At 46.2% G+C, this 27,528-nt stretch overlaps 1 protein-coding gene across 1 annotated transcript; it reads right to left on the bottom strand.

Annotated features, from left to right (window-relative positions):
- Positions 1–117: 117 nt before the first annotated feature.
- On the bottom strand, positions 118–27,369 carry LOC144165344 (uncharacterized). Its single transcript, XM_077695450.1, has 6 exons — positions 27,249–27,369; positions 19,064–19,173; positions 11,559–11,624; positions 5,125–5,166; positions 3,048–3,101; positions 118–273 (listed from the first exon to the last, which is right to left on the bottom strand). The coding sequence occupies exons 1-6, from the start codon at positions 27,322–27,324 to the stop codon at positions 118–120; spliced, it is 504 nt and encodes a 167-aa protein (XP_077551576.1). The 5' UTR covers positions 27,325–27,369.
- Positions 27,370–27,528: the final 159 nt, after the last annotated feature.

Below are 27,528 nucleotides of genomic sequence, written 5' to 3'. Positions count from 1 at the left end.
AATTAACCAAACTTGCCTTTTCGCTTCATTGATCCTTTAAAGAGGATATAGCATGAAGGTATTGCACGTTTTTATTTCGCGGGAGATAACCGGTGCTTTTGAAATCCCTCCTTTCAGTCAATACATTTTATTTATTTTGAAAATATACCAGAAAAATTCCCGTACAATATCCAATGCATTCCTTGCTTCCAATGTTTTTCCAGCGATTCGCAGGGCCAAGTCGAACATAAGCCAACCAACGTTCGCGTCTGGTGCAGCGCTTACTGCACATATCTGCAAGGGCAAATACGGTGTATGTTTAGGAGAGGTTTATGTGAGTTGTGCAATCTACCAAACCAAAACTCTTGGTAATTTTAAAACAAACCATTGTCTCTAAGCGGACAGGTTATTTATTTTGTTCTGAATATTGAGAGCTGCGTAATAAGTGTTTCAAACCGGAATTCAGCTTCCTTGCAACAAAAGAGTAGAATATTATTCTTTTTTAAAATGCAGGTAGTTTATTAGGTCAGAAAAGTGGGTTAATTTTCTTGAACAGAATTTCTCTCAGATCGATAGGCACACCGATTGCATTCCACCATCGCAGCGATGTGTAACTCTATTTTAAAGCTCCCAGCCTAGTGAAACGTTCCGTATATACTATGTTATGGGAATAGCAGGTCATACAAAGTGTTACGCACCCAGGCGTAATAATTTCAGATACGATTTTCAAAATCCAAATATTCAAATCGTTCGTCATTACACAAACGTCTGACACAGTTTTTATATTTCAGTCTTAATTAAAGCATGAAATAAAGCACCGCGTATTTTCCGTATGCTCCTGGTATACGGAATTCATACCGACTATGAAAGCGTTACTGGCGGTCGGTGTAAAAACCGGTGTCAAATTTTTTTACGCAACACCATACTTTATTATCATGTGTTGCGGACACGTCTTTCTTTTTTCGTTCCGGCAGTGTGTCAGCAAAAGCAAAAATATTGATTTCCCATAAAGTCGTATGTACGGAACGTTTCAAAAGGGCAGCACTTTGTATAGTACATGAGGAACCCTGATGATACGTCCCCCGGACTTACGACAAGCCGCTTCTTACGACTGATCACCGGAATCCCTGGCAAAGTCCACATAGAAACAATGCATTAAAACCCCGATTATAAAACGGTCGGGTGCTCGTGGTCCGCTTCATACGACGGACCCAAGCGTGGATAAACCGGCAGTTTTTTCAATATTTTCTGCCGCTTCGCTGCCTCGTCCCGACCTTTCGTTTTGCTTAACCCTCGTTTGAGCTGCTTGACGTGCAAAGATCCGCGTGCGATCCGCATCACTTGCTGAACAGAAGCAAGCAATCAGGCGGGTACTCGTGAGTGGGAGTTGACCCTCGAGGGCCCCACGCGGAAGCAGTACGCCATCGCGCCAACCGCGAGAAGTCGGAGTTCGGGGTACAGGCGGAACGGGAATTTCAAGCTCCCGTCGAGCTGCCGACGAAAGCGAAAACACATACGACACAACCCCACGGTGATAACTGAACACCCGCTTTCTCCGCCCGCTTTATCCAGGTTTCTTCGTTTCACGGCGCTCTCTCTCCCTATAACTCTGCTCTCAGCTTATCAGTGTCTTTCAAAGCCGGGTGTTCACTAACTTTCTTTGCTATGGTGCCCCAATTCACGCCCTTCCGCCGCAAGGGTAGAGACACGTATACGTTGGCATCGCCATTTTGGGTCACTCGGTGGCCGCCGCAGCCATTCACTGTAGCAAGAACGAGTAGTAATTTTTGCAGCAACATGGTTTATTCTCCAAGTTGAAGCATGTTGTCTACTTCTCGTTCCTGAGTCTTGTGGGAAACGAAAAAAGCCATGCGTTGAGCACTTCGATCCAATAGCGACGGCTCGGGATCTTTCAAAGAGTGTCTCCACCCAGTACGGAATCTCCGCGTTGTCCTATAGTTCGTTTTTCTTTGCCTTGCAGTCTCACACCTCCATCGTATCACAGTCTCACGTCGCTTTTTCTCCTGTCAACTTGCTGGACCACCTCGGCATCTCGCGTGCGCAAGATTAGGGGCTGGCGGGCTATAGGTTGTATTCACTGCAGGTACACATGCAGGCTACCTGCTAGTGCACCGTTACTGGCTTACGTCCGGCTCCGCAGGATGGCGACACTTGTCCGTGCTATGGACATGATTTGTGTTGGGCGTTCGAAACTCTATCCCACCGAACGCAAAGTAACTCACAGCACACAAAGTAATGCCTCGACTCCAGTGTGAGTGCGATTAATAACTTGCTTGTTAACATCACCGTTGAGAAGCGTGTTGAAACGGAGCAGACGACACACGCCGGTGCTTTTTTTAGTCCTCGTGCTGGCGCAGTGGCCCAAGCCGCGCCATGTCCGTGGCCCCTTCTGGGGTGGCCATGCGAAGAAATTGACAGCTAAACTTTCCAGTGAATAAAACCTATAAATAGCGCCAGACGGTACGCACGGCGCTCGGCTGGCGGACTAGCTCGAACGCTGTGGAGGGAAAGGGGGCAGAACATAGGAGTTTCTTTTTTTGAAACTTAGGATTTTAGCTAGAGGTTTGCCAATCACGCGAGAACGCGCTGTAGTTTAAATAAGTTCTTAGCGAATTTTTTGAGTGAGAACGTCTACTATGCCGGCATTTACCCGACCCCGGTCGTATGACACTCCGCTAATACGACGCTTTGTCGTGGTCCCTTGAAATCGTATTATCTCGGTTCCACTGTAGTAGAAGACGCATACGAGATAAAAATATGTACGGCCGTATTGCGATTCCCTGCGCATTTTTATTAAAAGCAGACCACCTGCCTCGCTAAGGATTTCCAGCTACAGCAGACACTCATATGTGCACCGAACTCGCTGGTGATGAGGCGGTACTTCATAGTAACCGGTAGGTGAGATTAAATAAAGGTGCCGTTTGTTTAGCGCAAAAGTACAATAATATGTTGTTACGACGTCAACTGCTTCAGAATTTCGCTAGCTTAAAATCGAACACAAATGTGTTCACATAAAATGAAGATTTAATCGCTGCGTCGCCACTTACCATTATTTCCTCGATGTATTGCTTCATCTCTAAAGAATACATTGGGTGGTCTCCCTGTTCAAAATAAGAAGGGGGTATCACACAAAAGTTGAAATAAAATATTATCCTACTTGGAAACTCCTATTCCATCTAGAAAACATCATCTTGCTAGTAAATCTGCTCAAACTAAACAAATCGTTCATGCAAAAGCTTTTAGAAAATCGTAACAACGTTTTCGGCTTGTGTTTCTGCTCTAGCAGCCGCTATAGCTACAGACGTCTGTGGTCAAACCAGCAGTTTTGTGGTAAAATAGAACTTAAAAAACTGTGAACCTTTAATACAGGCGGTGTGGCGAACTAGTTGACCTAACGGGAGTATTTATTCTTTGGTATGCTGTGGAATAATTTAGCGCCCCAATTAGAGCACATTCGCGTTGGTGTTTGCGAATCCTAGCATTGTTCGTGCGATACATAAAACCGAGAGCAATCCGGCACAAATAGGGATAAAACAAGGTTAGGAAACAGTCATGCAATCGCGAAGGTCAGGCTCCTCTTTCAAGCGCGCGATTCTTTCGAAGAGAGTTTACAGGTACAAAAATTCAATCCAGTGTGCACGTCCCGACCGTGTGTTTTTTTGTTTGACTTAACAGAAAATAAGACTGACCTTTGCCCTGTGCTGCATGTATAGTTAAAAATGGCCAAATTGAGGATGCACGTAGATCTCGTGTGAATATTATGGGTAATAATCAACCTCGCTGATTTCAACTGGGCTACTATGCATCCCGCGTCTCCATCATCGAAAGCACTACTTAATATTAAGCTTCATTTCAAGCTTTGTCTGGTAGCATCCGATGCAACGCGCATACAAGGAACTACTGGTAATATTCTTGAGCTCGTTCTTCGTAATGACCATACATGAAGGACAGGGAAAAGCTACTGCCAACCATACACGAGAGATGCGGTGGAGTTGGAGACCGCCGCCGCCGCCGGCCCAGCCGGCCATGGAGGTCACGTTCTGGGCTGACTCCGGCGGCTTGAGAAAGGGTAACGGCGGAGGGAGCGGCTTCAACGGAGGGGGGCTTGCGAAGGCTAGCTGCGTGACGTCATGCCGTCTCCTAACTTTTCTTCCTCCATGATAACAGTAGAGAAATGTGGGGCTAGGTTTATCTTATACCACCATAAGTAGAGTTAGGGATGCATTGCGTAGAATTCTTCTACTCCCCGCATGAAGTTGTAAATTTTGGCTTGAAGAGAAGAGAATAAAGGACGGTCAAGAAGCCATCAGATAATCATTGTTCTTTGTTTTGATTCTGTGGGAGGATTTATTATTACTTGTAGGCGCTTGGTAATCCGCTCCAGGTTCATTATTTAAAGTTTAAGCTATAGCTTGTAATTACACAGAAAAATAATCAGTTGTTTTCGCTGAGTAAAACGCGTAACTTACATAAATACATCATGCTAGAGAGCGTAGCGGATTGACCCCACATTTTTTAACAATCGACCCCAGCTGCGCAGGCGAAGGAGTCAGCCAAGACTAGCATTTTTAGAAAGTTAGAATTGTGTTTGAAGAGTGCATACCTATTTCAATAAGGACAACCTAAAACAGGAGTAGCACACAAAATTTGTAAATTTGTTCCGAACAGCATGCATTATCTTTGTTAAAGCGTTGTGAGAAGAGTGCTGTAAAAATGCATCTGGACCTATGCCAACAATATATGATGACTACCGTAAAGACAAATGTAAAATATATTATACAAAGCAGCAAAGAATAAAACCCATGTGACCGTGAGTAATGAAGTTTAGTAGAGGTAGAACAGTGTGAAGGTGCTGGAAAATAAACTTCGGTTTCGCCGAATCAAAACAATAAAGCAAAAATTTGGCGAAGCTTCTTAACCAACCTGTATTTGCACAACAACCGAATTAACTAACCCAACAAGTCAACTTTCTTTTCAGAAGCAGTTTATGAATACCCTGTACGATGGTGGTGGGGTCGTCCTCGCGACGAGCGTCGAAATAGAAATTTGATCAGTGAAGAGCTTTTGCATGCAGGTATCCTAACTAAATCTACGGAGGGGACTACAATGTAGTACTTTACGTACCCAGATTTCCCACATCCTTGCTCGCCCGCAGGGAAGTAAAATCTGAAACAAAACATATTCTTGATGCACTTTAAAGAGGTAACAACATTCTATGCAGCCAATTTTACTTGCATTTCTTGCGTGAATACCTGAAGGTGCTAAGGCTGGACTGCTTCATTTTCATGAATAAGCAAGATCCATAAAATTTAGACGCTCTCTTGTGAGACTTTAGCTGATATTTTTTTCTGGTGATGTATTCAAGCAGGTTCCTCGCACAAATAACTATAGTAAAAGAAATTTGTCAACAAACATTTCGTGTGTAGGCGAGACAACACAGAAAATGCACCAAAATATTTGTTGTAGAATGTTTTTCATACGTAAAGAATACCAAAAAAGGAGAAATTAGGTGTATACACTACTGTTGGTCTGTATTGTACTGCAAATACCTTAACATCCGTTAGCATGTGAGCACTGTGTGTAACACGTAGGAAATGATCATCCCCGCTGATATAGAATGTAAGAGGAAACCAAAACGCAACATATAGTAGCTCGTTGCTGTGCAGCCACTACCCCTGTAATTACGCATTTACGGCGATTTGCCGAATATATGTGTAGAGAGTGACAGATAAACTACTTTATTGTTCATACAGCCCTAGTCCGGGCCATCATGCCCGTCTCTTCCTTAAGAAACGGCTGCGGGAAAGCTTTCCCAGAGTCCCTACTAACCCGAAGGTAGTGAGGAACTGTGGGAGTTCTTGCCGTCGGATGTTCTTGGGTCAAATTGGATAGTACGCCATTAACCAGGTTCATCCAGTCTTAGGGGCCAATGCGGGAGACCGATGCCGGCTACCGACCGGTTGGTTGGCTGGCGGGCTTTCTCGCTGGCCGGCTGGCTAAATTTACCCTTAGACAGGGATGAACGTCCGGCTAAGGCTTGCGGACTGAGACAGATGTTTTTCGGTAAAACCTTCCTGTCATGGCGTAGGTGCTCACAACAGCTATATTTCCGAAAATACCACACCTAACAAAAGAAAAAGGGATTATTGTGTTTTTGCATATTCGTGATTATTGCAGTCACCTTATGAGGTATGGAAGAGCTTTTTACTAATCTATGTAGCCTGTACCACTGTTCTCAAAGTAGTTTTAAAGGGGCCATGTAGACGAAGGGGAAGTTTGGTTGATTCGAAAGACTGCCGACTCGGAATAACACTGACACCACTTAAGCGCAAACTTCATTCGAGTAGGTTATATAATTAAGGAAAAAGAGGGTGGCCAAGCGGACCCCTAGCTTGTTTCCCGCACAAAAACCTATGACGAATTGTGGGCGGCTGTGTGATTGACCGAGGACAACAAAAGCAAACGCAAGTTAAACAATGCCGATAACCTTGCACAAAGAGCTCTTTTTCTGCTTAAAATGTAATCGATATTAATTTTATAGCACTAAGAATAGTGGAGTAAACAATAGAAATTACGAAAGTGGACGTAAACACAGAAGCACCAGTACTTACTGCAATTGGTGCTGTGCGCACAATGCTTGATATAACTGCATGGACGTCCGGCGCTCTGCGGTTGTCTCACGTGACCTTGGCCAATCGGCGTAAGCGACATTGTCTGACGTGACCCTGATTGTCGAGCATACCCCGTGTATCTTGAAACGATTACTTCCAATCGAAAGAAAAACAAGCCAGGGGGGCATAAGGCCAGAAACAAAGCGAGAGCGGACAGCGGTCTTACGCAGTATAGTGGCGCCATCTAGGAGGGCAGACGGTAAACAAGACGTTCCCATTCCCCTGCAGAATAAAAAGCGTACTAACCTCTGCTTGAAGACCTGACCCGGCTAAGTGATCATCGAAGATACCACGAAACAAACTATTTGGCGGGGAACGCAAAGTTTAACTTGCATTGGTTGATATCTCAGTGAATATCTGCTGACGGACATGCTCTAGGGGGGGGGGGACTATAAAAGGCCCAATTTTTCGACTAACACAAGCTTGTGCTTTGTCTACATGACCCTATTACAGTTTTACTTCTACGAACTTCAATGTGGCGAAGCTTCATTCCAAAGCAAATTGCGCGCGTTTTGAGACTTTTAAACACGTCAGACTGTATTATGTTGCAATGGGTTACGCTGCAAATATTGCTCACATAAGTACGTAACAACTATTTTTAGGATTTGCCTTAAGACGACAGTTAGGCGGTGACAAGAATTTTGCAAAATTATATCCTTGACAAACTGAAAAGGCTCAAAAAATGATATCAATAACCAGACCCTGAACAGGATTGAAATTTAAGAAATACATACTTGTTAAGATTTATTAGCAGAACTTGGCTGAATTAATATTGAAATAAACCGTTCAGATAATGAAAAAGCGCAGCTTCACTACCGATGCAAGACTGGAGAAACAGCAGAGCTAGCCGTTCCTTTTCCTTCGTCGTAGACCCGGATATTGCACCTCACATGAACTTTGAACTTGCCGCTAAAAGTCCCCGATTACTGGCAGGCCCGGATAGTTCGGTCTGCAGGCGTTCACATCTCTCCCAAAGTGGACCGCGTAAGCACGCGCTAGAACCCGCCAACCGGCATTGCGGACTAAGCGTCTGTAGTGCGAACTCGGGGTCGGTGTTTCCCACTTCAATCGCAAACGCTCGTGAACTGGAGAGGAGAACAGCACGTTAGAGCTCACGCCAAGAATGCTGGGAAGAGAGTGTTCTGGAAGGTGCAGGCTGCCCGGCGCCAGGCGCTCCTCACGAGGCGCAAGCTCACGTGCGCTTGGTACGTTGTCTAGATATTTTATTTCTGCAAGCTTTTAAGAGTGCCCAAGACCACTAAACAGCAATAGAAGCCTGGACGACGTCGTGCGCTCCTTAAGAGCCGTGAGCTCCGGCTCAGTTTTCTCGTAACGCTCGGCGACGGAACAAATTGCCTATGCAGCTTAGCTGACGAAAAGTGATGTTATTTTTTAAAGAATTACTCACCCATTCAGAGGTCGTTTACAAGGCGGCATTGATTTTGTTGATATACGTAGCCTATAAGAATTTTAAATGCTGATAGGCAATGTTTTCCCCCAAATAACTCCTAATTTGGAGATTAAGATTTAGGGTACAGTACGTTTTTAAGACTTCTTAAAACGTCAGCCGGTAATATCTATATATGTGTTGATTCTGCTTACAAGTGTTACTAACACCAATTTTCAAAAATGCTAGGTGCGAGATTTTGCTCTTCAGAATTTCGCCCTAAGAAATTTTTAGCAGGAAGAATGTTATCCTCCAACAAGCATCCCCCACGAAGCGAAAACACGTAACGCGTAAATAGTACGCCTAGTCCAAAGGGATGAACCAAAAGACTTTCATTTTTTCGAGTACATTGCTATTCTGGCGTTAGAAGTTACATAGCTTTCAATTGTGACTCAGCCATCAATGAGTTAGAAAAGTATGCTCACATCCGCTTGCTTGGCGGTAAATGTCTTTCAAAGAGGACATCCTTGAGCCGCCCCTGGCATGTAGCTATAGATACCTCACCTTTCTACACTCACTGCTCATGTTTTTCCTTTCACCTGTTGCAACTTATATGGCTGTTACGATTACGTTTGTTCAATCCATATTATTTTTTTTAGCCTTAGCATAAATCGCGCATTTCCTGAGGGGGTAGCCGATGTCTCTTCAACGCAATTTTTTTGGCGCCATGTTTTTTTCTTGTAGCTCTAAAACCTATGCATCGTGTATTCCTATGTGGAATAACGGTGGTACTCTTTCTCGTTCAGGTAGCCAGAAGGAAAATTGAGTTTAAAATTTTTCCACAAGCAATTATATCAACGTGCTTGGTGTGAGCACCCAATGATTGCACGCTATAATGGTAAAACACGGTCCCAGCCCAATCGGTTCGAAGAAACAGCAGGCGAGTATTTGTTCTTGGCAATTTTGTATTGTTGTGGTGTACAGTCAAACCCGGCTATAAGAAACCCGGATAGAGCGAATTATGCTATATATCGAACAAAAATAATTCAGCTACGGAAATACATGGGAAACATATTACTTAAAACAAAGTTCACATCCTATATATCGAACTCTGGGCGTCTAGAAAGGCCGCCGAAATGCATGATCTCGGAGCGGCGATTGATATGTGGATTGGCCGCGACAACGGAGCAAGAGCAACGACTGAGACATTGCGCCTCGCACGGAGCGACGTGACGCCCAATACTTTCCGTAACTGCTTTCGACGCGCGGGACTCGCGACGGAAACCGCCCAGTCAGCGAGTCCGGACCAAGACAGTACCATCGGTGAACTGTGGGAAGAGCTCGCCAACGTTCCCGATGATATCGCGAGTGAAATCCGTCCGATGCTTATAATGAAGCGCTTTCGGCAGTCGATGTGCTTCGCGAATGCTTCTTTATTTTTGAAGACGCGGACTCAAACTGGTGCAAACAATGCTCCGTGTAGAGAATGTTATGCTAGTTGAAGCCACCAAAACAAAAGTTAAAAAAAAACATCCCCGGTATTTTTTTTTTGCAACGTGGGAAGTAAAGGCGGAAATTAGCTTTATTACTTGCAATAATGAATTATTTTGGTATGGTAATGGCTGGTGTACTGTGTTCGTTTCTGCATACGCGGATGGCGGAGTTGGGAAGGGGGGGCTCCCGCGGATTGCGAACTCGTAACAATCAGCTCGTTATAGGCGGGTTCGGATATATCGAACCATTGCATATATCGAACTAATCACGGTGCATATTGCAGTTCGGTATAAACGGATTTGACTATTTACTTTGGAAATTTGCAACCACAACTGTGTTATCACCGTATTTGTTTAAATGCCTTATCACCGTATTTGTTTAAATGCCGTGCTTAAATGCCTTAGAAGTGACGGATTCGATTTGTATAACGTCATGAAAGAATAAATAAATATAAAAGGTAACGAATCATTCCACTTAAACGTTGTTACTTTCACACAGCTGGAGCGCACTTTATTATTCGCAGACTTTGTAACTCTTTTAAAGGACAAGTCCTAATACAATACATAGTGGGTGCATGCAGAAAACAGTAAACGTCCTTGCTCAAAAAACAATATATGCATGTGAGTGGTTGATATTTACAAGCGTATTTCTGGCCTAGGGACTATTATAAGCCTTGCCCTGCCATTTTCTACCATATTGCTGTCTTTGCTGCGGAAAATCAATGTAGTTCCGTAAATTTCCCGAGTCGGGTACACCACATACGATACCATAACACTGCGCTTTTACGAAGCTGGAGTGTCCACCTTTTTTTACTACCGGCGTTACTTCTTCTGAAAAACGCATTTGGTATCCAAACGACCATTGCCACATGTAAACTTCCCTTTGAATAACTAGTGCATCTAAGACGGGAAGCATCATACTGTTACAAGAAAAAGAGTGGTTCTGTTGTGCAATAAAGACGTTGTTTTAAACAAACTATTTTTCAGGTATCATGTTCTTGAATTTAAAGCAGTTTACAATGCGTTCACAAACGAATGAAGACATTTAATTTTGCAGTTTATGTGCCGGCTTATCAAAATGGCCCGTCTGGTGGTTAATAACATAGTTATCGCGATTAGGTAAGCAAGTGACGAGACATAGTTTGTTACATCCACATTAATTTTTTGTGTTTACACTTGATCATGTGCTTCCTTTGTAGGAGGTAAGCTTAACCACCGTAAAAAGACATTTGAATCAAACACCTATGTATATTTTAGTTCTAAGTTTTAGATGCAGAAGAGAAAACCACACATGTCATGAATAGAAATATTTTGCAATTTTGTACATTCCTAAAAAGGTGGAAGTTTCATTTCTAGTTTATATAGGTTTGTATAGTCTGTTTTCAAATATCGACTTTACTTCTTCGTGACGTGGGGAGGCCTCCATAACAAGGATCAAATGGTGACCCGTGTTATCTCGGGTAAAGCTAGACTTTCTTGAATATTCCCTGTAGGCTCATACAAATGTGCGAACAGGATTAGATGGGCATTCAGCTTTCAAGAGGCGACGCTAGCATTTATAACATTAAATGAGTGAAGAAGTAATGCGAGGTGCCCGGACGCATGACAGCGCAAAAAAAAAAAAACATTTTCTGGGAAGAACTCCGCCAATTAGCCCTTTTATTTAGACTCATTGTTATAACGTAGCTTTGTTTTTTAACAGCAGAATGCTTTTCAGCTTTAGGCGGGAAAATATAAAAAAAATCAAGTAAATAAACCAACAATAAACACTTATTATCACACTCTAAGGTACATGTATCACCACCAGTTTATTTTGTTTCCCTACATCTTTAATTACTACCGTATTGTCGTTGCTTAAAAAACGCAAGAGAATACGTTACAGCCGGTTAGCGCCGCTGAAGTGCGCTTTCAAGCAGTTGGGGGATTTGCATTGGTTTTATATCGAGGTTTTATACCTGTATGTGTGCTTTTGGATACGAGGTGTACCATATTTTTGGGAATTTTTACCTGCACATCCGTCGACTGGAGTTCTACAGCGCATTCATGGCCAATGTCACAAAGGCTGGAAACAAACTGAAAAAAAACGAAAAATGTGAGTTGTGACGCCTCAAATTTGAGAAACAACTTTTTACACTTCAACAAATTCTTACATTCCTCTCCGTTCTGCTCTATGCACAGCAAAAAGAATAAATCCGGAGAAATGTTTGTTCTGTTTTTTTTGTAGAGCCACATCTTGCGTCCGAAATAAAAATAAGAAGCAGAACATGAGCAGTGGCCCTGATATCTGTCTATAATTGGGAAATTCAGCTTTGGCAGTAGACTGATAATGTGTTGAGACATTTTTAAATATTCCTTCACAATCCAACCCAACTAAACCTCCTTGTTTACTTCCGATATGTGATAAAAACATTGGCTGGGCAATGGTTTTTCAATTGTTTTGCCTGATAGTGTGTGAAGATGTATAATTGATTCCGTTTGCAGCATCTTTGTGGTTATACTCGTGAATGTAGCCAGTTCCCTCTATAATGCCGTTGGCCTTGAGGGTATTACTAATAAATAACTATATAAATAAATGTTCATAACCTGCACGACAAGGAACCTATGAATTTTCTGCTGTCTACTGCTTTCTACTGCTTTTCTATGCTGGTGTCTATGATTTTACGTTTCACTACTTACACACAAGTTCGCATTATGTACAAACGATGTGCCACTCTGTAGACAATTATTGCAAGGGAATTCGCAATGCCTCCAAAATGGCATCTTAGCACTTGTAACAGTGAGAACAGGGTTTTATGATTGCCAAAATATTGCCAAACCCGATCTCATCATTTGTAAATGATGAGTTCTGGTTCGATGATGAGTCAGTGTTCGACTGTTCAATTTTGCAGCGACTTTCTGCTTTTTTGCCCTCACCGTTACCCTGTTTCACGCCCTGTACTTCCGCAAAAGGTGATTTATTTGCACAAAACACAAAACAATAAAAATCCAGTCTTTTAGAACCGAAAAAAAGGGGATGAGGAAGGTGCTCCGGAACCAGTGTGACAATATGCCTCTAAGGGTTTTCTTGTTATACGAAAGATCCTACTAAAAACATCAAAATTTAAAACTGGCTTGATCTATCCAAACCCCTCATCATAATGAAAGATTCTGCCAGCAGAGCAGGCTTGCTTGAATGAATGCTTCATGCGGCCGAAGGTAAACACAGTATTAGATTTTGTTTAGGGTTTATGTTGAACAGTGGAAAACCATCGGGGACACTGGGGTCCACTGTACATGACACAATAATGACGCATCGCTAAGGTGTTAGTAGTGCTCATTTCTTGGAACACGGCAGACAAACCATACTTTCTCGGTTAGATACAAGATAACCTTCAAAGCTGCTTGAAATACCGGGACACATTTTGTTGCATCCAGGTAAACAGAAGTGCAGATGGCTCATAAAAAAACGCTTATTTCTTAGCCATGGCGGCTAGTATGTCCTGCCAGACGGCGTGGTCCGTTAAAGGGAGATTCCAAGTGTGGCTGACCACAACATGCAAAGTAGTTAAGAAAAAGATAGTTTACGCCGCTTGAGCTGACAGGAGCAGAGCATGCCCGTCGTTCGCTGTTCCAAATAAATGACGTTTTCATTGATGCCGCAACAATCTAACAGCAATTGAAGCGAGATTTTGTGCTTGACTCATATTCAAATTAAGTTGTATGCACTTAACACCTAATTTGGCTACCGTAGTGAGATGGTCCCACAAGTGCTTGCAGAGCAGGCCGCATGTTTACAACAATTATATCCGAGCAAAGTAATGTTAGGCCAAAATAGTACCACCCTAATACCAGCTGACTCAGTGACAGTGATAGACGAATTGAGGTGCGTTTTTACGCGATAGCGTTATTAGGCGCATGTCTCGATTTTCCTCTGGCCGCTAGCCATCCGGGATCAGCCGTGCTCATAGGCGTTCATTGAAATGCGCCACCGTTACAACGCGGAAGCTACGACTGAGGAAGCAAGATTCGAGGGCTGCGCTGAATGTGTAATGTGACGCAACGGTAAGACAGTTTCGGGAAGGAGGACAATGATACAATGTCTGAAACGACAGAAAAGACGCGTTTTAAGCAGGTACCACACCTGCGCAGTGAAGTTCGTTGCAAGCCCAGTCGGTGGTAGCATGTCCGGCAGACACCGTCACCAGCCGTGCCTGACACCATGCCATGACACTAAAGGGTGTTTTTACTACAAGACCAAAAAATATATAGTTCCGGTAATTCATGCCCCGACGCTACACGTGGGCTACCAGGAACACCGTAGCGGATATCTCCGGAAGAATTAAGACCACTTCATGATATTTAACGCGCCCCACAATCCCGACACACTGGCGTTTATGTTTTGTGCTTCAACCAGGAAAACAGCCGCCGCGGCCGGGAATTAAACCTCGGTCTTTGGGATTAGTAGCTTTAACGCCTTCCCAATGAGCCACATCGGTGTATTTTCCAGCGAGACTTATGCCGGCACCGACTTTGCGTAACCTAACTAAAACCGAGGGTAAAAGATTAGAGCCGGTCTCTCAGAAATCCATGAAGCCATAGATTTGGAGCAGAAAAAAACTAAAATAAAGCCCACTGTACAGCGTCTAATGACACAACTTTTCAGACTACTTTTCAATATTTCTCGGTTCCGTGTGCGCTGCAAGCTCTGTTTGGAAAACGACAGATGGTACCGCGCGGCCAAGATATAAATCACCCTAAAAATAGGTACGGATGTCCTCCCAGAAAACAGTCGCGTACGAAGGCTCGGCGTTGCCCTAGAGACAAGCGGTAGTGCGAAACTCACAATCGCCAAAGAGAGGAAATCTTTAATCAATTGCCCACAAACGAAGCCCCCAACCGAGAGCAGAGCAAGAAAAAGAGAAACATAAATGATAAGGGTCATGCAACCACTGATCACGACCCGAATATTGCAGCGCCTACGGTACTACAAATTTACCCGCACCAAAAACGTGCAAGGAACACCATCATCAGGACTTCATATCAGGCATTCTTCAACCTCGGAATATGGACCGTGAGACGAATTAACGAAGGGTGGACAACCAGCGTAACAGACTGGACATGCATAGACGGGTCTAGAATAACAGGAAAGTCGTACTCTTGTTTCATCGATAAAATAACAATATTCGGAGCAAGGAATACAATCCGGAGGCGCAGGACAAGATTGGATGATGGTCAAAGGAAAAGTCCTTTGCCCTCCAGCCGTCCTACATAGGATGTTGGTTATAATGACGATGAATATATCATCAACTTTAGTCTCCTAACGCATTTCAAGAAACCGAAAAAACACTCTCCTAGCACCAAGTAAGCAGATGGAAAAAGAAAATCCGGAGGGGTCACCGAACAGCAGACCGGCACCCCCACCGCACGCCATGATAGAAATGGCACCGATCCAGTGACCCTGCATGAAAACTCTCATATACCAAAAATATAGATCCAATGCTGTACATGAAGAGGCGATATGGCAGGACCGAGTTCATTCGCGGAAAGTTTCAATATCATGAGACCACAGTATACACCGACTCCGGGATGTACAAAAGCACGAGGCCCGAATGGTCGTACTTGACTACTTTGGTAATCTTTGTGACTGCATGTCCCTCGAACATACAGTAACAAACAAGTGGAAGTTCGAGCCTTCGTCTTGGCAATCGGAATACCAGAAGTATCAAATAGAAGCGTAACATAAAAGAAAATATATCCACAGTTCCCTCGCTGTTCTAAACTGTCATCCGTATGATTACCCCCCTGCGTACTCATCCCGTCCCTACTTTTCCTCCACCACCACTCCAGTCGCCTCTTCGTCACCTCTATGGCCTTGAAGTTGAGGTTCACCCTCGCCCCAAACCCCAAAGCCTCCACCAGCGTCGTTTCCCCCTCACCCCGTGGTGGTCGTATCTCTGTACAGTTCCTGACAATATGGTCTATAGTTTCCCGGTCACTGCCGCAGCACGCACATGTTTCATCCTGCTGCATGTAGCTACCCGTGTATGCCCGGGTTCTTAGGCACCCTGCCCGTGCCCCGAAGAGCAAAAAAAAAGTTCCTGCGTTTTTGCAGCCGCCCCTTTCCATAGGGGCGATTTCCTGTGCAAGCCGGGTGAACTTCCCAAGCGTTGTAGTCCCACACAAGGGCCGAGCGCCAGGCCGGGGAGTTGCTTGTACCTATTTTACCGGTAGGTGCCCGGCGCCACCAAGGACACGAATTCACATGGTGCCTTCCACCCACGATGGACGCTCAACTCGCAACCGTCTGTGGCAGGACATGCCGCCAGACTCTTTCACCCCCGGCAATGGCGCAACACGGCATGATGGCCAGGGGCCCCGCCATATGGACGAGGGTCAGGGGCCCCTCGATAGGGTAAAGGCAGCTTTCCAGACGTGGATTCCCCTTTCAAGGGTCCGCACTCGACCAGGGACGCCTGTACCCATTAAAGAAACCGGTGGGTGCCCGGCGGCACCAGGATTCGAACCCAGTACCTTCCGCATACGAGGCGAGTGCTGTACCTCTCAGCCACCACTGCGGTTAAAAGTTACGACCACTTCCACCGAGGCATTTCCCGACAAAGTCGGGTAACTTCCCAAGCACAAGATCCCCTGTGCAGGGGGTGCCTGTACCAATTTTTCACTGGTTGGTGCCCAGCGGTACCGAAGTACCTCGCACATTCTCGTACCCCATGGTACAAACCGACGTGGTGGATCGGTTTCCAGTACACTGGATCCCCCGTACGGGGGGCGCCTGTCCCCATTTTTATTCTGGTGGGTGACCAGCGGCTCCTGAGGAACCTACCACGTCTGCCGCAGTGGTAGTGCGTGTCCCAGCCTTCATACCCCGCCGAGACAGAGGGCGCTTGTACCCTTTGAACTGGTGGGTGCCCAGAGGTCCCAGACCCTGCCCGAAGGGGTTCGAGGAACCTACCATGGCTGCTTGTGGCCAAGCTCCATGCGTTTTTTCCACCGTCGAGACAAGCTACGGTAGGGGGGCGCTTGTCCCTTTAAAAAAACCGGTGGGTATCCGGCGGCCCAGGATTCGAAGCTGGTACCTCCCACTTGCGATACGAGTGTTTTACCACTCGACCATCGCCGTCGGTCAAACGTTCCTGCGTTTTTGCAGCAGCCCCTTCCCATAGGGGCGATTACCCGTGAAAGCCGGGTGAACTTCCCAAGCGTTGTAGTCCCACACGAGGGCCGAGCGCCAGGCCGGGGAGTCGCTTGTACCTATTTTACCGGTAGGTGCCCTCCGCCACCAAGGAACACGAATTCACATGGTGCCTTCCACAGCCACGATGGACGCTCAACTAGCAATCGCCTGTGGCCGGACATGCCGCGAGACTCATTCACCCCCGGCAATGGCGCAACGCGGCATGATGGCCGGGGGCTCTGCCTGATGGACAAAGGTCAGGGGCCCCTCGATAGGGTAAAGGCAGCTCTCCAGACGTGAATTCCCCTTTCAAAGGTCCGCACTTGACCATGGACGCCTGTACCCATTAAAGAAACCGGTGGGTGTCCGGCGGCACCAGGATTCGAACCCAGTTCCCGCATACGAAGCGAGTGCTGTACCTCTGAGCCACCGCTGCGGTGGCGATGGCTGTGAACTGTGAATATGAATGGCTGTGAATGGCTGTGAAGATATCGGGCTGTGAACTCCCCCTGGCGGTCCAAATATGAACGAGGCAGTTCTTTCACATTGTTCTAAAGAAAGCGCGTTCGCCCATTGACGTTGCTTCAGAGTACAATTTTTTTTCCGCTGGTCATGGAACAGTAATTCTGAGATGCTAAGGCACACAGTTACTGTTAAGCTTGTGAACGCCTCTTCCACTTCGCGTGCTAAATATTTTCTTTGTAAACTGAAGCTTTTATTCTTTCCACAACATAATGCAGACAGATGAAGTTGCAGTGATTATATTCCTTCAATGTTGCTCGAAACAAAAAGATAGGAAGATGAGTCTGCTCGGGTGTCATAAAATCAAACCTATCCCCCATTCATTTCAATTGCACAAAAACATTTTTCCACCGCAAAAAGTGAGATACTGCCGCCCCACTTGCAATTATATCGGCTGTACGTCAATGGTGCGTATGAACAACGTAGAATCTCATGCAAATGCGTCTAACATCTCCTGATCCCCTGAGATCGTCACAGATAGTACCGATAAAAGCATTGTGAGGATAATATTTTGCACGTGATACCGCACAAATAACTGGTTCTGATAAACGCGCTGTTAAACAGTGCTTTCGACCTCGAACAATCGAAACCTCAAGCAGCCCATGCTCGTTTAATTCATATACAGGTTGATCAATGTTAAGTAGGTAGGTTTTGTTTAACTTACGTGCTTATATGCGCGTGAATACCTCTACAGAGAGGTTATGCGTCCAGGGGGACACAAAATGAGGAAGTAACTATTGATGTCGGTGAAATATTTATCTGAAAATGAATAAAAACTTCAATGGCTGCAGTAAGCAGAACTGTTTGTATGGAAAACTTAGACACCCACGTGTTCCCACGCAGTTTTATTTTGCCGAAATCGTCTAGCGCATCCGTGCTCTGAGATGTCGAGCTGCGAAGTTTTCGAGCTGCGAAGATGTGAAGTTGTGCTGCGAAGTTGTCGAGCTGCGAAGCTGCGAAGTTGCGAAGCTCGAGCTGCGAAGTTGTCGATCTGCGAAGATGTCGAGCTGCGAGCTCGACTTCGCAGCTCGACTGCGAAGTCGAGCTACGAAGTCATGGCATCATTACGCATGCAAGACCGTAACGAACGGCGCAAAGCTTCTATCTTTTGTGACGTGCCTAGTGTGTACGGTGTTTAGTTTGACAACGGGTTGGAGTCATAGCCTTATGTGATAACTGGCCCCCTTTCAGTCTTGGCTGATGTTATCGCAATCTGAAATACTCAGAACAGGAATCGAAACAGAACAAAATTGACGGGCTTTCCGCCGGTATTTACTGTCTAGCATGCGTATTATGTGAACGGGAATTAAATTTCTCAGTTCGATATTTCGGAGCATAGATGCGCTAAAAGAATTCCGTCAAATGCAACTGTGTAGAAACACTATTTCGTGTAACTTTTTAATTCAAACATGCCTGCTTACTAGAGCCCCTTAAAAGTCAATTAATTATATTTAACAAATTAGTCCACTGATATCAATCATAACCCCCTAATTCTGTGTCGCCCTGGGCGGATGACCTCTCTGCAGAGGTGACCTTCATGTAAATGTAGGCGCCTTATTTTAAAAAACCTGTTGCCCTTATTTTGATCACCCTGTATAGTACAGCTACTATATACAGTCACATGGCACCGTGGTACTAGCGCTTGGGGGGAATTTTGCTACGTTGAAAAACAAAGTAATCTCGTTTTGCGACCTACTTGCTTATTTACTCGTAGATAGGCAGCATTCTTTGAGGCTTCTCCCAAGCTATAGCGGCAGTTTTGTGCGAAGCAGATGGCGCGTCTCGAGTGAGAAAATCTGATGTTATGACTGCGTCTCACCTTGTAAGCGAGGTCCGACGGAGGAGCTGGTTTTACGGCATCTAGCATGGGAACGCACTCCCGAACAACGTACTGCATGGCTCGTCCAAGACTTGTTGCATAGAGTATCGCTAAAATAGAGAGAAAATGGAAAGTGCCAAAGTTGTTACAAGAAGGTTTTCTGCTTCCTTTATAGCACTAATGAATTTCTGTTGGGCGGCTGTAATAGTAGCTGTGCTACCTGAGTGGGCCCCAATGCTGGTGCACACGTGCACGTTTTGCGACCTAAGAAAACCATCGGTGAAGACGGTGATCCAAAACAACAAAAAAGATTAATTTTAATGTACCCAGTGTAAAGAACTGTGTGGTGATTGAACCCGTATTCTTGCATGGAATCTCTTTTTCATGGTACTTCCTTTCGCAGCATATTGTTATGTCTTACCTCGAACTCTGTTTTAATCACATTTGTGTACCCTGCAATTTGTGTACCCTGCAATTTCTTAGCCATTTTCTGCACTACAGAAAACCGTTTTGCGACATCGCCCTCCATCCCCATTTTTTTGTTTTACGGTGATGAATAATTTGGCAGCCGCCGCAGTGGCTTAGTGGCTACGGCGTTGTACTGTTGAGCCCAAGGACGCGGATTCGACTCCCGGCCGCGGCTGCCGCTGTTCTGATGGAGGAGGAAAGCAAAAACTCCCGTCTGTTCAAGATTCTGGCGGACGTTAAATATGCCCAGGTAATGAAAATTATTCCGGATCCCTCTACTACGACGCGCCCCCTCGCCTGTGTAGCGTCGGCGCTTCAAATGTCACAATCAATCAATAAAAGTTTTGGCGTATATCTGCTTGCTTGGCAACAAATGTAATTGAAAGGCCACAGTTCCGCCTTCCTGGCGACCTACCATCCTATCGTCTATTCGTCTTGCCCCTCGCTTTTTGTCGTTTGTTTCTCCTCCTCCCATGAGCGGTTCAATGAAGTATTAGTCTATGCAATTAAATTTTAAAACGTTCGCGTACCTCGTGCACCGCCTGTTACGATAGTGAGTGTCATTTCCTTAATGTTTTGAGGCACATTCTCTAAACAGCTCTGTAACACGAAATCCGGCATCTAGATTCCGTCACAAAGAAGGCGCCTTCAGAAGCCTTCCTCCACAAGGTGTTCTACATGCATAAAGTGTTCCACACCGCGAGGCTCAGCTCGCCAGTTGCAATAGGGCAGATTCCAGTCCAGTACACCGAATATATAGAAAGAGCGGAAGAACGTCGATGAACGAGGCAGCAAAGAAGCCGGTAAGTTCATCTTTGTCGTCAACTCCCCAATTACAGGGAAGGAGCAACAGAAGGAGACTCAGGCATTCTAATCGTGCTGTCGCCACTACAACACTTAAAATGGGCTTGTATATCCAAGGCATTTTTTCTTTTTGCTCATGGGACAGCACGAGCGGAAATCTTTTTGCTGTTGTGGGTTTTGTCTCGCCTTTTTGGCACCAGAGGAGGTGGGCGGGGAGCGACTTGCAAGGGGCCGCCTGGGAAACCTGATATTTATACGGGTATGATTTGTATTTAAAATGCCTCTGTAACATTTTCTGCGCTTGGAGCTGGCAGTGTCTTTGCCCGGGAGATTGATATATACATCTTTTCATGTTACGTCCGTATTTCTCGGCATACTCGCTCTACTCGCTCCACTCGCTCATACTCGCTCTACTCGCTCAAGCCAAGCCAAGCCAATGGTGGCCGCATGTGATTTTTTGCGGCTCCCGTCCCTTTTACTTTTCTTTGTGTTTTTGAACTTGCCCTCTGGGTGCTCTGCGCACCTCACCACCCGTGAACCCTTGTGGCACGCACCTACGAATATCCGGCGGACGTCGTTCGAAAGAGATGCCTCTCCTGTGACTTATCGCTGCCCTGCCGGTAGGCCTACTCTGTGGCCCGTCGTAGTTCCTCCTTCAGCTCATACGTACCACCGGAACATTCCTTCAGCGGAGCTCGCCTGGAGCGCTCGCCGCCACTACATCGTCGTATATCTCCTCCTCGCTGGCGACGTTTCGTCTAACCCCGGACCCCACCACCCTGGGCGGCCCACGTGACCTATATGCCCCTACTGTGATCGAGCTGTGTATGACCATGTTGCTGCGCTCCAGTGTGATGGGTGCAATCGGTGGCTGCACCGATCGTGTGAGGGAGTTTGTCTCGCAGCGTATCCCCGCCTATCCGCATCGTCTTCACCGTGGTTTTGTGCGCCGTAGCAACTTCCGGCTTTCAATGATTCACTCTTGACCGAAGATCAGCTGCTATCATTTGCTTCTCAAGCAAGTCCTCCTTCCTCCAACCCACCTCTCCCGCATCAGCCGGCCCCTAAGCGCCCTATGATCTGGTTAGAAAATGCCCGCTCCGTAAGGAACAAAATACGGGAGCTTCAGGCCACCATGGCTGCCATGCCACATACGATATTCGCACTATTTGAGACGTGGTGGGACGGGTTTAATCACAATGGATAGCTTGCCCCACTTGACCAGTTTACCATTTTCTGCAAGGAAAGGATCCAAGGACCTCCCGAGGGGGCGGTGTTTTGGTAGCGGTACCGACCTCGCTGCCATGCCGCTGGCGCCAGAAATTTGAATCAGAGGATTTAGAATCCCTATTCATTGAACTAACAATCAAGCGGCGCAATTATCTCGTGATTTGTGCGTACTGCCCGCCTGCTTTGCGCGCCGATTCCTACAGCCTCTTCCGTCATTCAGTTGAGCGCAGTTTCTCTAAGCAGCACGTCCCGCAACATATACATTCTTGGCGATTTTAATGCACATATAGACTGGAGTGATCCACTAAACCCTATCCCGCAGGACCCCACCTCTGACTCCTTCCTCGAAAGTATGGAATGCACAGCGTTCACACAACTGTGCACTGAACCAACCTATACTTCACATGCCGGCAGTAAGTCCTACCTCGACCCGTGCTTCACTTTGGGCCCTACACTCGTCCAGGAGTGCACTACGACAGCTGGCCTAGGCTCAACAGACCACTGTGGCCTGCATTGAACCACATTCACATCCCTCCCAATCTGTGGCCCCCACACTCGGCTTGTCTATTCCTATAGACACCTGAACTCCGACCATTTTCATCGACTTGTTGCCCTTAAACCCTGGGACATTGTACTGTCTGAAGCCAACACCAACGACATGTATGACCTTTACACTTCTCTGATGGCCTCCCTAACATCCGACACTGTCCAAACTAAAGGCCGCCATCGCAAAAACCACGTTCCGTGGATTACTGGTGACATAATAGCCCTCTGCAACCGCATGGACAAGATGTTTCGTCATGCCAAGAAAAGCCACTCCCACAATGACTTACTGGCAGCCAAACAACTGCAGCGGAGAGCAAAGAAGCAAGTTCGTATTGCCCATCAACGCTTTGCTGAAGATATTGGTAGTAAAGCGGCCAAGCAACCGAACCTATTCTGGGCGTACATTAACTCCCAGCGGAGGCAGTCTCGGTGTCCATCCTTTGTCATCAGTGGTGGCACCACGACCTCACCATCCCTCATGGCTGAAGCATTCAGCCAGCATTTTTCCTCAGTGCGGACACGTGACCTAACACCTTCGTTTACTGCCAGCTACCCTGACCAACCTGCGGGACTCGTCTCACAAGAAATGCCTACCCCACAAATAACCCCATAAGACGTCTTAGACGCAGTTTCACAAATTAAACCTTTCCAAGTCCTGGTCCCGACGGTATACACCTATTGATATTCATATCTGCAGCTCCATTCATGGTCCACTTCCTGTGCTCACTGTTCCAAAAAATCCTGGACTCCGGTGTAACTCCAGATGCATGGAGGAAAGCCAAGGTCTCACCTGTGCACAAGGGTCACAGTGCCCGTGCTGACGTCCTATCTTCGTACCGGCCCATCGACAACATCTCCATTGTCTGTCGTACCTTCGAGCGTGTTTTAAATGCGAAAACTCAGACGCTCCTAGAGGGGCATGAACTCTTGTCCCCGGCCCAGCATGGCTTTCGCCGCAACCGCAGTTTTGAGACTGCGCTTGGCGCCCTGGTGCACAGAGTAAGTGCCCATCTTGATGAGCGTATCCCATGTGAGCTCGTACAGCTGGATCTGTCTCGAGATTTTGACTGCCTATCACACGCAGCCCTGCTGAGTTGCATTGAAATGAAGGGGAACTCAGGTGGCTTACTCTAATGAATCTCGTCATGCATAAGTAACCGCACCCAGCGTGTCATCTACCAGGGCGCGACCTCTTCCAGCACGGCAGTCCTCGCGGGTGTACCGCAGAGAAGTGTACTTGGGTCAACACTGTTCACAATCTACATTGACAGCGTCACTCACGAACTTAACTGCATACCATTTCTTTACGCTGATGACATTACGCTGCTCCAGCCCATCCACCGACCTGCTCACTACACCTCCCTTCAGGCTGAACTGTACTTGTGTCACCGCTGGACTGAAGAACACCAACTCACTTTAAAGACCGTCAAATCCTGCACAATGACACTCACCGGGCTGTGTGGCCCTCGTGAAGTCCCAGTGCTCACTCTTGGAGGCCGCGAACGTAGGCTAGTAATATCAACAATGATTCTCTGTGTTGAACTTGACTCGCGCCTATCCTTCGCTGCTCCTCACGTCCACCGCACTGTGGCCAGATCCCGCCGCATGCTTGGCTTTACCACGCGCAGCACTGTCGGCCTGCCCCTCATGGCGTTTCGGCAGCTGTACACTGCCCTAGTCCTGCCTGTCATGGTGTACTGCTCTGCCATCTGGTTGTCCCACTATGCTGCCCTTCAATCTCGCCTTGCCAGCGTGCAACGACGTGCAGCCTATACCTTCTACTCTTGAGCAGGCCGAAAAGCCAGCGCCTGTCCTACATACAAATGCAGACGGCCGCCCTGCTGCAATTTTCATCCTGGCAGCCCCTTATGTCTCGAATCCAGGCTGCCACCATCTGGCTTCTATGCCGTCTCTTTGATCCCGGACACCATACCCTAATGGGTGCGCCACGCCTCAACCGCAGCACAAAGCGCCTCGAACCCCTTCTGACCCGAATGGAGAGACATGGTTCTTCATGACTCCCCCGTGCTGTTGCGCTGCGGCGATAGCTTCCAGCAGACCTCACCGGAATATTCCCACCCGAAAATGACAACATCAGACTTGTCTCAAAGTCTGCACAGCGCCTGAAGTAGCCACTGGACCTGGTCATCACCCCACGTATTCCCTTACTCTGATCTGCATTCTGTATTTATTTTTTGTCATGCTATTCCGCCCTCTTTTCGACCTCCTACTTTTTCCGCCCACTTTTTTCCCCCTCACTTCTTTGTTTTTCCAATTCCCCTTTCTCTCATCCACTTTGACCTGTAATTTGGGTCCTAGGTTGGGTACGCAAGCCTGACTGGTATGGGCAATTCCTCCTTTTGCGGCCCTGTCCGCCTGGTTCCACCCACCATGACTACAAATAAAGTATTAGTATTATTATTACACTCACCTTTGGGAAAAATCACCATTAACGCTAAGCCCAAGCCCAATTAAACTGACAAGAACGCCACATGCAAGTTTATTTGAACCAAGGTATGTGACAATGGGCCTTTCCGTTTTGTTCATTACTATGCATGGGATCGCTAATTTGTTTGAGGACATAAACCACTTCCTCTGAAAGAATACCTGGAATACCTAGAAAGAGTACCAAGAAAGAGTACCTCTGAAAGAATACATAGAAAACATTCTCAGGTCGCTTACGTATGCTAAAGGGCCGTTCGTGTACACTATGTGTTCTGGAGCGGGAGGACAACACAGGCCGTAGAGCACAATTTAAAGGCGATAGGTCAACCGTACAGGAAGGTCACGTGGTTAAAAATTGTGGGGTGGATTTAATGTGATTATGAGAGGCTCGTGGGTGTATAACGACCTGCTTGTGACAAAATCCAGGTCATACTTTCAATGACTTCCAAATTCTGCATGGTTTTTGCACCTTTTTGTCGTTTTGCTTTCTCCGTCTTTGGACAAGATTTAATTGAACAGGCTTCTTAACTGCGCCATGTTGTTTGCGTTTGATTATTTGCTTTTGATTCTTCGATTTTGTTCATGAAAAACCTGAACTATAATACTGGTTACATCGCACGCCAAAGCTCCCCTAAAGTCAGAGTTAGTGTCCAGCTGTTCTACACCCGTGCCGCCACGTTCACGAATCACGCCGCACGCACTATTGTTTACCTTTTACGTTAAAAATCAAAGTTTTTTGTGTTGGGCGCATGTGTTTCCACAGCTGCCGATTCCCGGCAATCTCTAGAGAAAGGATGTGCCGTGAAAAGGAACAACGCCCAACCCTTTGATCACTCTTGCCAACATGCATGGAGATCAGTGCTGTGGTGCTAAAACATCCCAGTGGCACGTAAGTCTCACTGCGTGCTTTGAAGGCCAAATCCTGGCTATTGTTATCGAAACTTGTTTATTGCTACAATGTACTTGCATTTCTTTGCTTTCATTCCGTTTTTTGGCGCGAAATACTTCGACCGATTTCCTTTCTGCTGCACCGTGTATTCGCTCGCAAAAATATTGTTTTTCTAAAAATGATAGACCTTGCAGAGTTGTTGGTTTTACACCATCTTTTATGTGTTTCGGCTTTTGGTGGGAAACCCTTATTTTTGTCTTTGTTTTTTAGGGCAGCGCAAAATACAAATACTCTTTTTAGGATTCTAGAATATTTTAGTTCACATTTTATATTTTTACCGGTTCCCAAATGTTTGTTACTGGTACAACATTTTATTCGCCACATAATAACTATTTTTTGTTACAGGGCGTTATACAGTTGGTGCTCTCGGGCACTCCGAATGAATGCTGATGCCGCATAACGGTGGCCGCCTAAACGTTAACGCAAGACCTTTACCGCATGACTACGGAAGGAAGATTCGAAGCTATGTCACCATCGTGTGTGCACATGATATTCCCGCACCCAACGGTAATGTCATGCAAGGTAGCATTTGGGGAGTTCTAAAGGATATCCTACCCTAATGAATAGCAGCCTACCATTTTCGCTGAAGAAGAAAGTGCATGGCAGCTGCATCTTACCGGTACTTACCTACGGTGCAGAAACCTGGAGGCTCACTAAGAGGGTTCAACTTAAATTGAGAACGACTCAGCTTGCAATAGAGCGGAAAATAATAGGTGTAACTTTAAGGGACAAGAAGAGAGCGGAGTGGGTCAGGGAACAAACACGTGTTAAGGACAAAACAGTAGAGATTAAGAAAAAGAAATGGACGTGGGCAGGGCATGTAATGCGAAGGCAAGATAACCGCTGGTCATTAAGGGCAACAGAGTGGATTCCTAGAGAAGGCAAGCGTTGCAGGGGGCGGCAGAAAGTTAGATGGGCAGATGAGTTCAAGAAGTTTGCGGGGATAAATTGGTCACAGTTGGCACAGGGCCGAGGTAATTGGAGAATAATGGGCTTTGCCCTGCAGTGGGCGTAGATAGGCTGATGATGATGATGATGATGAAAGGATATCCATTGGTGAACAAAGCTAAATTCGTGATTGTAACGGTAACTATTCGGTTTTGATGATGGAGTACCGCTAAACGCCTCAAGTTCAACTGCACTCTTTTATCCCGACTGTAATACTCCAAAAGTGCTTTAATAATCTTTGCTGACGGAGTACCTACGGCTGCAAACAAGGTGTTACGGTCACTCTTGTATGCTTTGTATGTGGCTACGCATAGTGTCACTAGATAAGGTTACAGAGTATCGGCACTCTTTTCTCCTATTGTTCCGTGCCGCCGTCATGATCCTTGGCCAGTTCGGATCACGTGATATTTGGTCATACTGCGACGGTTCAAGGGCGACGCCATTTTGTTGCTTGTGCATTTTCTGTCGGCAAACTGAGGTTGACTAAGCCTGTCTTCTCTGCTCTGCGGCTGCGCGCGACTGACGACATTTCGACAGCGAATCAAAGATAACGCGCGTAGCAGCATTTCAGCAGCAGAAGTGCGTCCGAAGATGCCGTTATGCTGCATCTTCGGCAGTGTTGTTAACAAACGACCGGGCAGAAGTTAGCGGTGAGGGCGTAGAAGCGGCAATCTCGCAACACAGATAAACACCAAAATGGCCGCCACAGCTGACTTGCATATCCCAGTGGCGATACTGTTATACCATATCTAAAGGCACTAGCTACGCCCGCGGGTGAAGTACAACAGACATTACCTGTGCGCTTGTCCACATTGCAAGATAAACTCCGAGATGTAATGCTGATAGCGATAAGAACTACCCGTAGAAACATTTTTTTACAAACTCAACCAGCTCGCTCCGCCAAAGTCCAGTGACTACATTATCACCGAGAAAGCCGACAAAATTACGTTCCTTATTTAGAAAGTGCCCTGCAAAAACACTGGTTGAGATATGGACTGTCGTAAATTCTACCGTGCAGAGAAACGAAGCGAGAAAAGGCAGGTGAACGAACACCGAGTGCCTTACTTTCATTGTG

Source organism: Haemaphysalis longicornis, unplaced genomic scaffold, assembly GCF_048455015.1.
Source record: "Haemaphysalis longicornis isolate Haplotype H1 unplaced genomic scaffold, Haemaphysalis longicornis Haplotype H1 scaffold_14, whole genome shotgun sequence".
NCBI classification, from domain to species: Eukaryota; Metazoa; Arthropoda; class Arachnida; order Ixodida; family Ixodidae; genus Haemaphysalis; species Haemaphysalis longicornis.
This window is presented reverse-complemented; position numbering and strand designations above follow the sequence as displayed.

What these genes read in the sequence shown, in the direction of transcription:
- LOC144165344 (XM_077695450.1), bottom strand. Translation starts at nt 27,324, where the DNA reads ATGTTTCTACGGGTAGTTCTTATCGCTATCAGCATTACATCTCGGAGT. An exon ending in CGTCGGACCTCGCTTACAAG is followed by an intron (nt 11,625 to 19,063) that starts GTGAGACGCAGT and finishes GTTTTTTTTCAG; the next exon opens with TTTGTTTCCAGCCTTTGTGA. An exon ending in TCCAGTCGACGGATGTGCAG is followed by an intron (nt 5,167 to 11,558) that starts GTAAAAATTCCC and finishes GTTTTGTTTCAG; the next exon opens with ATTTTACTTCCCTGCGGGCG.